At 43.0% G+C, this 14,742-nt stretch overlaps 1 protein-coding gene across 2 annotated transcripts; it reads left to right on the top strand.

Moving 5' to 3' along the window:
• The first annotated feature begins 6,398 nt into the window (after positions 1-6,398).
• On the top strand, positions 6,399-12,391 carry LOC127758079 (VAN3-binding protein-like). Of its 2 annotated transcripts, none has more exons than XM_052283710.1 (7): positions 6,399-6,765; positions 7,489-7,599; positions 10,693-11,095; positions 11,176-11,481; positions 11,570-11,619; positions 11,726-11,783; positions 11,911-12,391. In XM_052283710.1, exons 1-7 carry the CDS (start codon positions 6,466-6,468, stop codon positions 12,120-12,122), a joined length of 1,440 nt encoding a protein of 479 aa, XP_052139670.1. In that variant the 5' UTR covers positions 6,399-6,465; the 3' UTR covers positions 12,123-12,391. The 2 variants fall into 2 exon arrangements, with proteins under 2 accessions (XP_052139670.1, XP_052139669.1); XM_052283709.1 differs by having other exon boundaries at positions 6,400-6,765; positions 7,486-7,599.
• Positions 12,392-14,742: the final 2,351 nt, after the last annotated feature.

Here is a 14,742-nt window from a genome sequence, read left to right as displayed (position 1 = left end):
GCCCCACAATTTGCCCTTGCTTCCGGAACCAGATCCTCTGACTTAGGAAAAACTAAGTCAGAGGGCAGTAGCCCGTCGATCCGCCGTCCATCAAGCATCGAACGCTCGCTACTCGCTCAGGGAAAAATGGGTGCAGCATGTGCGCTACTCGCTCGCTGTCGTTCACCGCGCCATTGGTTCTGCTGTTGTTGAGTATGCCGCTTGTGAAGTCGACGGCTGGGTAGCATTTGTCTGTGTCCAAGCTGTTTGGCCAGAGGAGCAAGAAGCAGAGCAGGAAGCCAAGGTCCTAGGGGTAAGGATCGAGCAACCCCGCCGTGATCTTCAACTTGGTCGGCTGGAATACTAGTCCGTCCTCGCCGTCAAGGAGCTAGACGAGGAACAAATTGAAGAAAAAAATCACTCGTTTTCTCTTCAGTTCATGGCCGCAAATTCCTTTTCTTGGTTAACACATTACACTCTCTTGATGTCTTCTTTAACAAATGGAAAGAAAGCGTCATCTACTCTGCCCTCGCCGGAGGTGACATCGCGTGCCCCACGCACGGGGAACATCGACGGCCGACGCGCTCCACCAGCTCAAGAGGAACTCGAGGAGATTGAGCGGCGATTCTGGCGGCCGGAGTTCCCTGGCGACATGGGTTGAACGACTGGGCGACGCGCTTCTGGGACGAACGACAAAGGACGAACTGCAGCGGAGCGAATGCTGCCATGCCGTCAGACACGCGATCTGGAGTCGGACCTCCACGCAGCCGGAGCACAGCGAGGCTCCCGCACGACGGCACGAGGGAGGACGCGGAGGCGTGGGACAGGGTCAAGGAAGAGGGCGGTGGCAGAGGGGGCTTCATCAGGAAGCATGGGTTGTGGCCGTGTGGCGGCGGCGGCATAGGCCTCCCCTCCCTCACTTGTGGCAGCGGCGCGGCGCACCACCGGCTGCACCGCAGCGGCTCGTGTGGCGTCAACGCGAAGATGTGGGCCGTTTTTTATTTGCCGTGGGCCGAGCCTGTGTGCTGTGCGCGCTCAACTCCGTTGGATGCTGAACGGATGGACGAGCGCTGCCGGACGTCCCTCTGACGTAGCGAGGATCCGGTTACATACTCAATAAGTTCATCTTTTATTTCTCCTGTTTATCTCAAAATAAATTCAATTTTAAATAATCGTTGCATCAGAATTTATGAAATAAGTTTATAAAAATAGGGGATAAATATTAAAAATAATAAAGTATGAAATAATTACATTGACGCATTAGGATTTAATAAAGTGAGGGTACTATAGTTTTTTTCTTTGTATTGATATGTGTGAGATGAGTGAAAAATGATGTTATTTTGAGGCGGAGAGTACCACGGAGGAGTAGTGAGCTTCAGTTTCTGAACTACGCTACGCAATGAACAGTGCTCGCTATTGATCTGAATTCTTAAGCTGCTGCTCTGCTGATGCGTTGCCGCCATTGCTGCTTCTGCAGCTGCTCATGTTCGTAGCAAGGTAGGCTGCCTATCTAGCTTCTTTACTCTTGGAGATGAATGCGACTGCACTTGCCGTTGCCGATTCCCTTCCACTGTTCACTCTTCTCGCTGCTTCCCTCCTCTTTTTCTCGTATGAAATTTATACCTGTTTCCTCCTGCCTGCTTGCTGTCTGAACTGAAGCCTGATGCGTGCATAGTAATCTGCAGCGACCTACTACAGTGCTCTTGCTGTTGCCATTGCAGAGTTCTTCACACACTGTCTTCTGTCAACTGCCTTCTTTGCTCATGAATCATGATACCTGCATTTACATGCCGTCTTCCTGATGAGAGCTAAGCTGAACTTCCAAACTGAATTATTTTCAGATAAGTAAGTACTCCCTCCATTTTAAAATATAGTAACCTAATACTCAATTAGGGCTTGGTTTAGTTCCCAACTTTTTCTTCAAACTTCCAATTTTTCCATCACATCAAAACTTTCTTACACACACAAACTTCCAACTTTTCCGTCACATCATTACAATTTCAATCAAACTTCTAATTTTAGCGTGAACTAAACACACCCAAGAAGTAATATAGTTTTCTTGTTCTTATTAAGTCGGTTATATTTTAGGACGGACAGACTTATAAGGTTTCAGCTCGAGCAAGAATAGCCGGGAAATTTAAGACTCTGTACATGTAGCCAAACAATGCAAATCCTGCTGGTTAATAGTACCTGATCTGTTGATCACTATTTCGATTTCTGACTGCAGAGAAGCTGTAGTTTCATGTGCTGCATCATGAGTTGGCATCAGCAGCAGCATATACTCATGGTTGCAGATAAAATCAGAGAAGAAGAATTTACAACAGGATGGAAGAAATTTCCATCTTGCTGTTGCTGCTGTCCACTGGCAGCAGCACTAGTGATCCATCACTGATAAGCAGCAGCATCTCATTCTCATATCAAGGATGGATCGATCACACTGATGACTGACTGCATGCTGGGTGGACCTGATGGAGACCATCAAGCAGCCAACCCAACCAACCAATCATCAAAGCAACCCAGCGAAATCTGTCTTTCTCTGCCTGCTGCCTGTTACTATAGGAATTTCAGTTCAGCTTATTTACCGGATTATCAAAAGTTCAAAACGGGTTATTTGCTCCACGCTTTGAAATGCGTTTTCTTAAAATTCTTTTTTTCTGCATTAGACCACCTATTTTAAACTAGTTATTATGTTATCATAATATTATTGTCTAAAATAAATAAAAGCATATATTTTTTTATCAATGTGTCATCCAACTTTTTGCTACAAGTTATACTCACCTCAATTTAATTTTATTTGTGACTATTCATTTAAATGTAGTTGTTATGTAATATATTTAGAAGTTCAAAGGGTAATGTGGGACAGATTTACTGTAACCACCATTGGAGTTTTTTTTTAAAAGAAATATATATAGATAATTGTAATCAAGTTGATAATTCGCAGCAATAATCCAACCAATAATCTAAATTCTTCAACTACTGCATGAGCCATTGGCCACCACCGCCAATGCAGGCCACAAGCCCAAAACAGAACATGATCATGCATACAGACAGGGAGGTGAAGTAGCTCAGGTGCTACTGCTAATCTGCTATATAGCTCATGCTTCTGGGTGGGCCCCACCTGGCAGTGACCCAGCCGGCAGGGTAGGCTACTGATCACTGATCTAGTAGGAGTAGGAGTAGAGAGGAAGAAAGAGCTGGAGGTGATCAGGTAGAGTACCAAATGGTGTGTGTGTACAGTATACACTACAGTGTGAGTCGGTGGATGCTGTGGGTGGTTGCATCAGCTGTTTATGGCTGCTGCCTCTGTGCATTCCCACATATGTACAAGAACACAAGATCAAATCAAAATTAATGGTCGTCCCTGTCATGTACTTATGTTGATATGATCAAATTGGATGATCTAATGATCTAATCTTGGTGCCCTTGGCACTGCAACCACTAAGGTGAGTATTGTGATGGTTAATCTGCCCTGTAACTTTTTAAAAATAAAATTTGAGTATATGCATAACGTGATACGCAATACAAATTTGGTTTGTATATATAGAGAGTGAGGGTTAACCTTACAATCACAGGTTAAATCATGTTCCCTCCATCTACAAATACAAATATAAGGGATCTAATGGTTTAGAATTTTTCTATAATTATAAGAGGTCTTATTGTACTACTTCTCCCATCAACTACGTATATTTTATTTAATTTTTATCCAATTTTACCTCCAAACCCCACCCCCTAAACATCCCTCGTTAATAAGGCAACATGCTTTTTTTACCCGTAGTCTCTAAAAAAATAGGATTCCTTTGGACGGATGTAGTATTTATCATTATATCTATAGAATCAATTAAATCATGTACTATTTGATCACATTCTAGCTACACAAAAAATAACATTTTTTTCCTAGAAATAGGCCTATCAACAAACAAGTAGTAGTATAATTCTGTCCATCACACATGTTTCAGCTTCTATTATGCAATTATGCATGGACAAGAAAGGCACTACAATCCAAAGCTCATCCATGTATCTGTATCTGCTTAAAGTCAAATTAAGTTAAAGCGACCCCCAAATAATAAAAAAAAAAGATCATCATGACCATTAGCAAAGAAAGCACATAAGTATGTTGCCAGTACAGGCCATGTTTGCTTCTAGACAGAAGAAAACCACTGCTGCTCACAACACATGAGTATCCAACAGAACAAGTACCATACTACCATGTCTTGTGTGGGGGCCTAGGTATGGTTCACAGCTAGCACAAGTGTACACAACAAAAGGACATGGAAGCTAAGGGAAAAAAAGAGAAAAAAAGTGTGAGGATAGCTGGTTTTGCTATGGTTTCTTATCATCTGGGAAAAGAGAAGACAAAAACTAAAGCAGAGAAGGCCCATCCAAAAAGGCATGAGATGAGACCTTAAACTAACTTGACAACAAATGGAGCACCACTTATTATGGCATAATTGATTATATTGGGTGAGTTAGGAAAAAAATAGTAGTATAGTACTGCTATTTTAAGGAGCAATAATTTCAGGGAATGTGGAGCCATTGCTTGTAATTTGGAAATGAAGAGTGGCTGACATGAGGGTTTTTTAATTGTTAGTTAAGTTTTACATGTGATGCTACTTGTAAAAGTAATGGATAGCCTTGTGCTAAGTTGCTTTGAGAAAGATCTATTGTGATATGAATCTCCAAAGGTTGATGTAGCTGCTGAGCATTGTAGTGTTTAAGAGGTTAAGCTGTATGTCGTGCTGAATTTATTGCAGGCGAGTTTTATTGAGCATCATATTCACAATTATATTGGCAACCTCTTCTTTGGCTCCTACGGTTTCCTCGTGTGAGTGGTTCACCTTTCATATATCATCGAATGCTACTACTCTCCTTCTTACTACTGTTCATTAGAGGTTCGTCTCAATCATCAAGTCCATACACCATGAATAACCAAAATTATCTCATAGTCTACAATGATGACGCTACCTACATCTTTATTATCGTCGTCTTGCCATTAACCAGCAAGTCGACAAACTGACGATGAGTAAATCTCACTCCCCACGTCATACCTCAAACCCTTAGGGCAACACCAATGTATTTAGCAAACTAGTCCATAGATGTGGGACCCACACCTGGGAGTCCATACTTTTAGAAACCACCACAATGTGTGCAATTAAGGTGGGTCCCACTAAAGGCAAAAAAAAATCAGCCGGAGCTGAAGCTGCAGGCTGCAGCATGCATGCACCTGGCATAACTATGATTTTTTATTGTCTATGGACTACCCATAGTGCTATGGACAACTTTTGTTATTTCTTTGCTATAGACTAGTTGCATAATGTGTTAAGATAGCTGAATGAAATTTTTTATTTCCTATGGACTGGTTTTCATGTACATTGTGGATGCCCTTATGAATAAATTTCTACCAACCCGTTGAATTATGGTTTACGCTAGTATACTTTCCATAGATCTTATCACTTCTTCCGTATACGCCAACATTATCACGTCATTATATCATAAACAACCATCGGTAAATTAAGACGACCTTATTGATAATATTCGTAAGTGACACCCCCTCAAGTATTACAAACACATTAAAGACAAAAAAAGGTAAAATATGCCAATAAAGAAAATGAACAATTCTACTTAAAAAAGGCAGATAAACTAAAAAAAGAAACTTTTTAGTGGTTCATTAGAGTAATGGTTAGCCTTGTGCTAAGTTGCTTTGAGAAAGGTCTATTGCGATATGAATCTCCCAATGCTGATGTAACTACGGAGCATTGTAGGTTATTGAGTATCATATTCACAATTATATTGGCAACCTCTTCTCTGGCTCCTATAGTTACCTTGTGCAAGTGGTTCACCTTTCATGTATTATTGAACACTACTATACTCTCCTTATTATTAGAGGTCCATCCTAACCATTCAGGCCATAAACCATGAATAGCCAAAATTATCTCATAGTATACTATACTATCTTCATCTTTCTTATCGTTGTCTTACCAAACCAGCAAGTCGACAAACCGACAATGAGTAAACCTCTCGCTCACCACGTCATACCTCAAACCCACACGATTAAACTTCTAACAACCCATCGAGAATTATGGTTTACGCTATTAAACTTTCTGTAGAGCTTATCACTTCTTCCGTATACGCCAACAATACCACGTCATTACATCAGAAACGACAACCCCATAAATCAAGACGACCTTATCAACAACATCCGTAAGCGAAATCCCCTGCAAGTATTAAAAACATATTAAAAGCCAAAAAAAGTAAAATATACCAATAAAGAAAATGACCAATTCTACTTCAAAAAACAAAAAGCCAGAGAAACTAAAAAAAAAGAAAAAAAAACACTTTAGATGCACAAACGGTTAATCCCCTCGTTGTCTTTCTTTGCAGAGGGTCACTCCTATAAAACCACCACCCCCACTTCTCCAAAGGCACCACCTTTTTCGCGCCCACGCACGCCGCCACCGCTCGCCGCCGACGACGAGAGCGACTGCTCCGATGAGCGAATCCGGCAGGGTCACCGCCGGCGGAGGAAGGGGCGAGCTGCGGCCGCCGGAGCTGCCGCGGGACCCGGCGCTGGAGTTCCTGTCCCGGTCGTGGAGCGCGTCGGGCGCCGCCGACGTCTCCCGCCGCGCGCTCGCCGCCGCCGCCTTCCCGGCGGCGGCGGCGTCGGCCGCGGTCATCGCCGAGGACGTCTCCGGTGAGCTCGACGTCGACGGCTCCGCCTCCGGGAGCTCCTTCTCCTTCGCGTCGGCGGCCACCTCGCAGCTCATCATGGACAGGATCATGTCGCAATCGGTGCGTGCGCGTTTCGTCCCTTCGTTCTTGCCTCATCCTCACTCTCTCTCTCTCTCTCTCTTCCTTAATTAAAAAAAATAGAGAGATTAATTCGGTCTTTTTTAATTGAGCTTGTCCCTGAGTGAGTGAGTAACTGAGTACATCCTAATAGCAATCGGATTATGGACTTTAATTATTTTATTCTTTTTTTAGGTGAGAGGTTGGTGAGATTATTCTGTAGTATGTTTCTCTGCTTTTTCATTCTGTTTCTCTCTCTCTCTAGCCAAACAATACATGAACTTCAATCCAGTGCAGTAAAAAACTTGTATCTCCCAACTTTTAGGTGTGATTCTCTCAACTGCATGTTTTTGGTTTGATTTCTCATGGGTATTACCTCGTCGATTAGTAGTACCTGCTTTGCTTTAATGTTCTCTGACTTCCTGTACTTCTTGGACTGAAGTGAGGACAAGAACAAGAGGCCAAAGATGAGATTTCTTTCCCCCCACACACCCCCATCATAATCAACGAAAAAACACACACAAAATACTAGCCATCTTTATTTGGTTCTGTAACATGAATCCAAGCTAATTAATGATCACAATTCACACCAACATTTCCTACTCTTTAAAACTTCCTTGCATGTTCAATGATTATTGTGAAATTGTGCTGTTCTGCTTGGAACAGTAGCTCACTTTGCAGATAGACACTGAGAATTTACTCGTTTCTTGTTTCATGGAGCAGCAGGAGGTGTCGCCGCTGACCTCCGGCCGCCTCTCACACAGCAGCGGCCCTCTCAACGGCGGCGGCTCGCTCTCCGACAGCCCACCGGTCTCGCCGGACGTCGACGACAGCAAGGTCTCTTCTCCTGATCCCTGCACCTGAACATTTTTTTTTCCCTTCATGGATGACTTGTTAATCTTGTCAATTCTAGGGGGGGGGGGGGGGGGGGGGGGGCGGTGAGATTGCTCTAGTTTATACATACTGAACATGATTAAGGGAGTTGCTGCACTAGCATTGTTGGGTAAAAACAGGATAAGCTATTCTTTACTGCCAATTTGGATAAGATAATCAAGAAATTCCATGATATCTTTTTATCCTGCTCATTGCATTTTGTTTGAGATGGTTATATTCAGCTATGATTTTGTGTACTCCTTTTTTCCTTGTGGAAATGGAACACTAGCTTGTTTGCATCTTTTTGGTGTGGAGCAATATATATCTGGGACACAACAAGAAGTCACTTTGGCTAATTTTGTGTAGTGTTTAGCATTTCCAGGTTAGTCAATTTCAGTGTTAGAACTTGTGGGGACTTGGCCTCTGGGACAAAAACACCAGCCTTGCAGCTTTCCTTTTCACAAAATTTTCTGCACAGTGAGAAAGAATTCCAGTTTATGCCTTTCTCTTCATCCAATGGAATACTTTGCTGCCCCCATTCCATTTTCTCTGCAGGCTCACATGCTTCAGAAATACTACACACCAAAAGCCACTGCAGAATAATGTATATACTTGTGAATTTTTCACAAATATGGATGGAGATATCTTTTTCTTCCTTCCATCTGCAGAATTTCTCACCCCAAAATGGGATATATCTTGTGACCAATAATCATTCCCCTTTTCTTCCATGCTTTTGCTCCTTTTCTCATGCCTGGCTGGTATCCTCTTCTCCCTTTGATACATTTTGTTCTCTGAATCACTGCACTAGTTTGTTAGAGTGTTGCCTTTGAGCTCTCACAGCAATGATTGCTCATTTTTCACTCCATTCTGCAGGCTGCAGCTACATAGGCATGCCAACATGCCATGCTCTTTAACAGAGGCAGTTCTTGTGAATAGCTTATCAAGCCTAGCAACTGAAGCATGCCATCTAATTAAGCAGATGTAGTAGAGCAAACATTAGGGTGACAAAAAGAATCAACAACCAAAGACTAGTGATTGGACCATGTCACCTGACCAATGCTCACATTGAATATTGAAAGAATCTGCTTACCTTTCCCAACCATGCATTCCTTTGCTGATGTCTACTCTGATAGCATCACAAAGCAATGTGAAATGCACTCTCAGTGTACTGTGTACTCAGCCAAGCTTTGGTCCTGAAGTTGAATCTTGATAGGAACAGAAATCCTATGCATGGGTGCCACCACAATTCAGCTCCTCTTTGCATTGGCTCATGAGAGACATGTCTCATGAGAGTGGTCATGGTCAAAAGACTTGATTGGCAATTTGTCACTGCATGTTATTGTTGCCCCATGAGCCTCTGGGCCATCTCAAAGTTCAGAAAGAGAAGAACTGAAGAAAAGACCACCATGTGATCTCATGTTTTTTCCTTCCACAAGAAACACTCCCAATTCCATTTTTTCTTTAAAAAAAAAACATTTCCTCCTCTGTACTGTACACTTGTAGCTCTGACCAGCAGGAAGAGGTGTTTGATTTGATGGTCTTTGGTGGTTGCTTGGTGTGTAAGAACTGAAGCTTTGATTCTTGCTCCCATTTCTGTCCTTGTGGTCTCCTCTTTCCACAAGCAAAGCCCTGCAACATGTTCAGTGCCCCCACTCTCTTCACTGCCATCTCTGGGTGAAAAGCAGCAGGCTTGCCTTGCCTTGCCTTGCCTCCCTCTCTCTCTCTCTTCTCTGAACTTTAGCTGCTTGCCTGCCATTTTGCCCCATGAGCTTGATGAGAGTGATGAGCTGAGAGTGTCAAGACTACCTCATGCCTTTCTTATCCCTAATCAAGTGTTATTCCCCCACAGCTTTCTGTTCCTAACCTGATGATGCCATTCTTTTATTTTAATCTGTGCTCTAATCAAGGCACTGTCTGAGGAAATAGCTTTTATTTGTTAACACGATAAATTAATATTTTGACAAATAAACTTCGCAGTAGACTTTTTTTTTTGAGAAATCATATTTTTAGAAGCGGGAAGCAAATAATCTGCGACAAAGATCTGAAAGGAACAGGGGCTTGAGAGTAATGTAATGTAAATTCTCCTCTCCAGAAAGCTGCTGCTTGGGGCTCATGCTCATGCCCTCCATGATTATGTCTTCTTGTGTTCTTCTTTCTTCTTTCTTCAGTGGTGTGTGCACTGACTGACCTGGCCTATCCTATGGCACGCTCAACATTCTCCATTGATTTAACCTAGGGTTCTAGATTAACGTCATGGAATGGAAAAGAAGCACAATGATTTGCCCTGGGTCAGTGAAATGCAGCCACACTTTGCAATTAGCATCATTTTGATACAGTTACAGTGTGTGCTGCTGCTGTTCAGAAATAAGAACCCCTTTGGATGCAACCTGTCAAATTCAGAGTTTGTTCTTGGCTTAGCTGCTCCAGTTGTAATGCTACTGTTTGCTTGCCACTTTTGCTGTAGATCAAATTTAAGTTGGGGGAATTTATTAGCTATCCATTCCATTTCACCTAATGGTGTGTAGTAGGAGTGCATGTACATGAATGCCACATTTTGGTTAAGCAGTTCCAATCCGATGAAATTAATACAATTCTTTTCATTAAAAAAATTTCGGTTTTTGATAGGATTATTGGGTTTTGGATTGAATTATATGATGGTGACATGGGATTATTAGGACAGAATCGGATCGAATGACTTTGATGCATTGAACACTACTCCCTCCATTTTATATTATAAGTTGTTTTGATTTTTTTTCTATTCAAATTTATTTATGTTTGATTAAATTTATAGAAAAATTTAGAAACATCTTTATGTATGTTTGATTAAATTTATAGAAAAATTTAGGAACATCTACAACATTATATTAGCTTCACTAAATATAACATTAATATATTTTAATAATATATTTATTTTGTGTTAAAATATATTATATTTTGTAAGTTTGACTAACAAAAATTAAAGCGACATATAATATGAAACCTAGGGATTTGATTTACTAGGAACTAATTTGGAACTATTTGCTAATTAGACAATTTTTTTCTTGGAAAAATGTGCAGTTTTGCAGAGCGGTGAGCACGCCGAAGCCGCAGCCGTACCGCGGCGTCGTCGGCGGCGGCGGGAAGACGGTGGGGCGGTGGCTGAAGGAGAGGAAGGAGAAGAAGAAGGAGGAGGCGCGGGCGCACAACGCGCAGGTCCACGCCGCGGTGTCGGTGGCGGCGGTGGCGGCCGCGGTCGCCGCCGTGGCCGCCGCCACCGCGGCCTCCGGCGGCGGCAGGGACGACCGCGCCGCGCGCACCGACATGGCCGTGGCGTCCGCGGCGACGCTGGTCGCCGCCCAGTGCGTCGAGGCTGCCGAGTCCCTCGGCGCCGAGCGCGACCACCTCGCCGCCGCCGTCGCCTCCGCCGTCAACGTCCGCACCCCCGGCGACATCGTCACCATCACCGCCGCCGCCGCCACCGGTTCGCGTTCCACCCCCATCCTCATCGTCTCCGGCGAGCCACCGTGACTGATCACGCCATCTCTCTACATTGCATTGCAGCGTTGCGAGGCGCCGCGACGCTCAAGGCGAGGGCGCTCAAGGACGTGTGGAACGTGGCCGCGGTGATCCCCGTCGAGAAGAACGCCATCGCCGCCGCCACCACCGGCGGTGGCCACCACAAACACAACGCCCAGAAGCAGCAGCATCACCACCGCCACCATGGCAACGGCAGCAACACGAGCAGCAGCTTCAGCGACGAGGTCGCCGCCGTCGACGACGACGACGACGACGACAACAACTTCCTCACCATCTGCAGCCAAGAGCTCCTCGCCCGTGGCACCGAGCTCCTCAAGCGCACTCGCAAAGGTAACAAACCTACCTACCCAATCACCATTGATCATCCACTAATTCGATTCGATGATGTTAATCAATCAAACTCGATGATCATGTGCAGGAGCTTTGCATTGGAAGGTGGTCTCGGTCTACATCCATCGGACGGGAGTGGTAAATCCATAACCAACATATGCCAAATTGTGTTCTTAGATGTATCAAATTTGTTTGCGAAAAAAAAGGTTTACTGATCCCAAGTTGCGGTTCGCCATTGTTGCAGGTGATGCTCAAGATGAAGAGCCGGCACGTCGCGGGCACGCTCACCAAGAAGAAGAAGAGTAAGCGCTTGTTCAGATTCGTTTCCAGAAGTTGATTTATATATATATATATATTTTTAAGAACGGAGGGGTGTATGCCTTTGTCTCTAACAATGGCGGGGTTTTGTCGCGGTGGCGGTGGCGGCAGATGTGGTGGTGGACGTGTGCAGGGACTTGGCGGCGTGGCCGGGGAGGCACCTGCTGGAGGGCGGCGAGCACCGGCGGTACTTCGGGCTCCGCACCGCGGAGCACCGGGTGATCGAGTTCGAGTGCGGCAGCCAGAGAGAGCATGACATGTGGACCAAGGGCGTCGCCCGCCTCCTCGCCACCATCGACGGCCGTCGCAAGCGCTTCGCCTGACCGAACGCCGCCGCCGTCGCCGGCATTGCCTGCAAAAGCTGTTGTGATCATGTCACTCTTCACTGTTGCTGTTATTAGGAGCAGAAAACTGAACAAGATTCAGAGATGGTTTGTAGATGTGTGTGGTGTTGATTTCTCTTTTCTTTTTTGGTTTTATGTGTCATGTAAGAAGTGTTGTTTTGTATCTTCTCTTTTCAGTTGTCTCTGATTTAACTTGAGGGGGTTTGGGCAATGGAAATACGACAGACAAGCATCATCTGCATTTGTAATATGTGGTGTCTGCAGGGAATCATAACTTCATAAGTGCTTTTGCTCTTCCGGTAACCGTGGTTTCACTTCGATTACTAACAAAAAAAAAGGGGGTAGAATTCAAACAAATTTGCTGAAAATTGGACTTTCGGTTTTCTTTTCTCTAACTTGGCTGGTTTCCCGAGCGGTTTCTCGATTTGTATTACCTTGATAAAGCCGATAACCGCGGTAAACTTAGCTACTCCCTCCATTGACCTAAGTCAAATACTTTTATCATCTTTTTTTTTTTACTGAAACACCTTTATCTTTGACTATTAATTTTAAAAAAATTGTGTACTTTATTAACATATAGATTATATATTGTGAAAGTATTTCTTATAGTGAATCTAAAACAAATCTTTCGGTGTATACGAAAATTGATGATCAAAGATTCAAATGTTTGATTTAGAAAAAAAGCTAAAACAACAAGTAATTTGAAATGGATGAAGTATTACCGTTGCATTTGTCAGCCATTGAACTTACTTGAATGTTCTCCTTATGCTTTTATTGTCATTACCAATAATCTGTTTATGTCTACTTGTAATTTTTTTCAGTATATAAGAACAAGAAAGAACAATAGAGTGTACCTGGTACTACTACTCAGTACTCACAAGTCACAGGTCACAACAGAATTGTTGTAGGCTAAAGAATCTTTGACTGCAGCCTGAAAGCAAAAGTTGGCTAACCAATTAACCATTTGCCACCTTAACATCATCTACCCCTCTTGCCTATCAATCCATAGATTCTACATACACCAAATAGTTTGTTGCCCCCTTTGAATTGCTGGGTCCCTTAATGATGATTGCTTTGTTTGCAATTGCATTTGCATATAGCAGGGTGAGAATGTATTAGCTAGGGTTGTTCACTTGTTCTCCCCTCACCAACTGTAGATATGGATGAAGCAAGGAGGAATTGTTCCAGGACCAGCTTATATGGATGTAGGACAGTTTGGTTTTGCAAGGACCACACAATTCTTGAATCCTAATTAGCTTAGCTGCATTTGCAGTTCAGGCTCTGGGCATTGATGGCTGTTGCTGTCTTGGTGAGTGAGAGGAATTTATGTTTCAAATGATGCAATCATGCAAAACTGTAGTGCTATAATAACGATGAGGTCCCGTTTATAATGCGGGAATTGAACTGTTTCCTGTGAAATTCATGCATGCACCTGAATGCGGCGTGCATTAAGTGTGGAGCATTTCAAGTTTGGGTAAACTTTAAACTCGATCTTTTTTTTAAACTTAAGATCGTATAGAAGTGGTACTTAACAATGAGGGTCCCATTTCTAATACGGGAATTGAATTGTTTCATATGAAATTCATTCGCTCTAAACACGGTGTGTATGGATTGTGGAACATTTTAAGTTCAGATAAGCTTAACATTTGATCCTCTTTTTTTACTTAAACTTGTATAAAAAGGAGGTATTCAGAATGTTCAGACATGGAATGATGTGAAACTGTGAAATGCTTTTCGGTGCTCGAGATTGGTGACTAAAGATCATCTCAAACCTCACTTTTCTTCTTCATGTTTACATCTGCATATATATAATGCCGAATCTAATGCAATCTCAGGCTTTGACAGTGGGGTTTAGGCAGCAAGCAAACGGTAAAGTAAAAGTGAGAGCTCATCTCATCTCTTTAGAGAAAGGCTGCAAGATCACAAAACTTGCTCCTGCCTTGAGATCCTTTCTCTGAACAAACATGAAAAGAAGAAAATGAAACTAAACACCACATTGCTGTTGCTGAAACCTACAACTATTCATCATCCTCTTCAAGGAAGAACAAAGATTGGAGCCAAAACGACAAGAAGGAAAGGAAAAACACATGAGTTTCTTTTCAGTATTAATTATAATAGAGTAAGAAAAGAATCAAGTAGGAGTAATAATAAGAAAAGAATTGGGACAGGTCAATTCAGGCAGGTCAACTCAGATGATCAGATCAGGAGATGCTAGTACTAGTACTACAACTACAGGGCCCTGCAGCTTCTTTTGATAAACGTGATTGGATTGGATGCCGAGTCGTCCTGCAAAGCAAAAGCATCAGCATCTTCATATGGAGTAGGCAGTACTACTGTAGCAGTAGGTGTTGGAGTAGCATCAGCAGCAGAACTTTAGTATTTGTTTCAACTCTTTCCATTCGTTAACATCATTTTCTTTGAATCCGAAGAAAAATCAAGGGTAGGACAGCTGGTTTTGGAAGACAGACAGTGATCTGGGTGTGTGAGTCTGGCCCTGATCTTTTCTGATGAATCGATTAGCGGTGTGATTTTTGTAAAAACTTTCAGTATATGAATTTCTTATAATATTGATTTCAATATAATTTTCAAATTCATAGTA

The sequence above is a fragment of the Oryza glaberrima genome, chromosome 12, assembly GCF_000147395.1.
Source record: "Oryza glaberrima chromosome 12, OglaRS2, whole genome shotgun sequence".
Lineage (NCBI taxonomy): Eukaryota > Viridiplantae > Streptophyta > Magnoliopsida > Poales > Poaceae > Oryza > Oryza glaberrima.
The sequence above is the reverse complement of the archived record's forward strand: the minus strand, read 5'-3'. Positions and strand labels throughout refer to the sequence as shown.

What these genes read in the sequence shown, in the direction of transcription:
- LOC127758079 (XM_052283709.1), top strand. Translation starts at nt 6,466, where the DNA reads ATGAGCGAATCCGGCAGGGTCACCGCCGGCGGAGGAAGGGGCGAGCTG. An exon ending in ACAGGATCATGTCGCAATCG is followed by an intron (nt 6,766 to 7,485) that starts GTGCGTGCGCGT and finishes TTCATGGAGCAG; the next exon opens with CAGGAGGTGTCGCCGCTGAC. An exon ending in CCTCAAGCGCACTCGCAAAG is followed by an intron (nt 11,482 to 11,569) that starts GTAACAAACCTA and finishes GATCATGTGCAG; the next exon opens with GAGCTTTGCATTGGAAGGTG.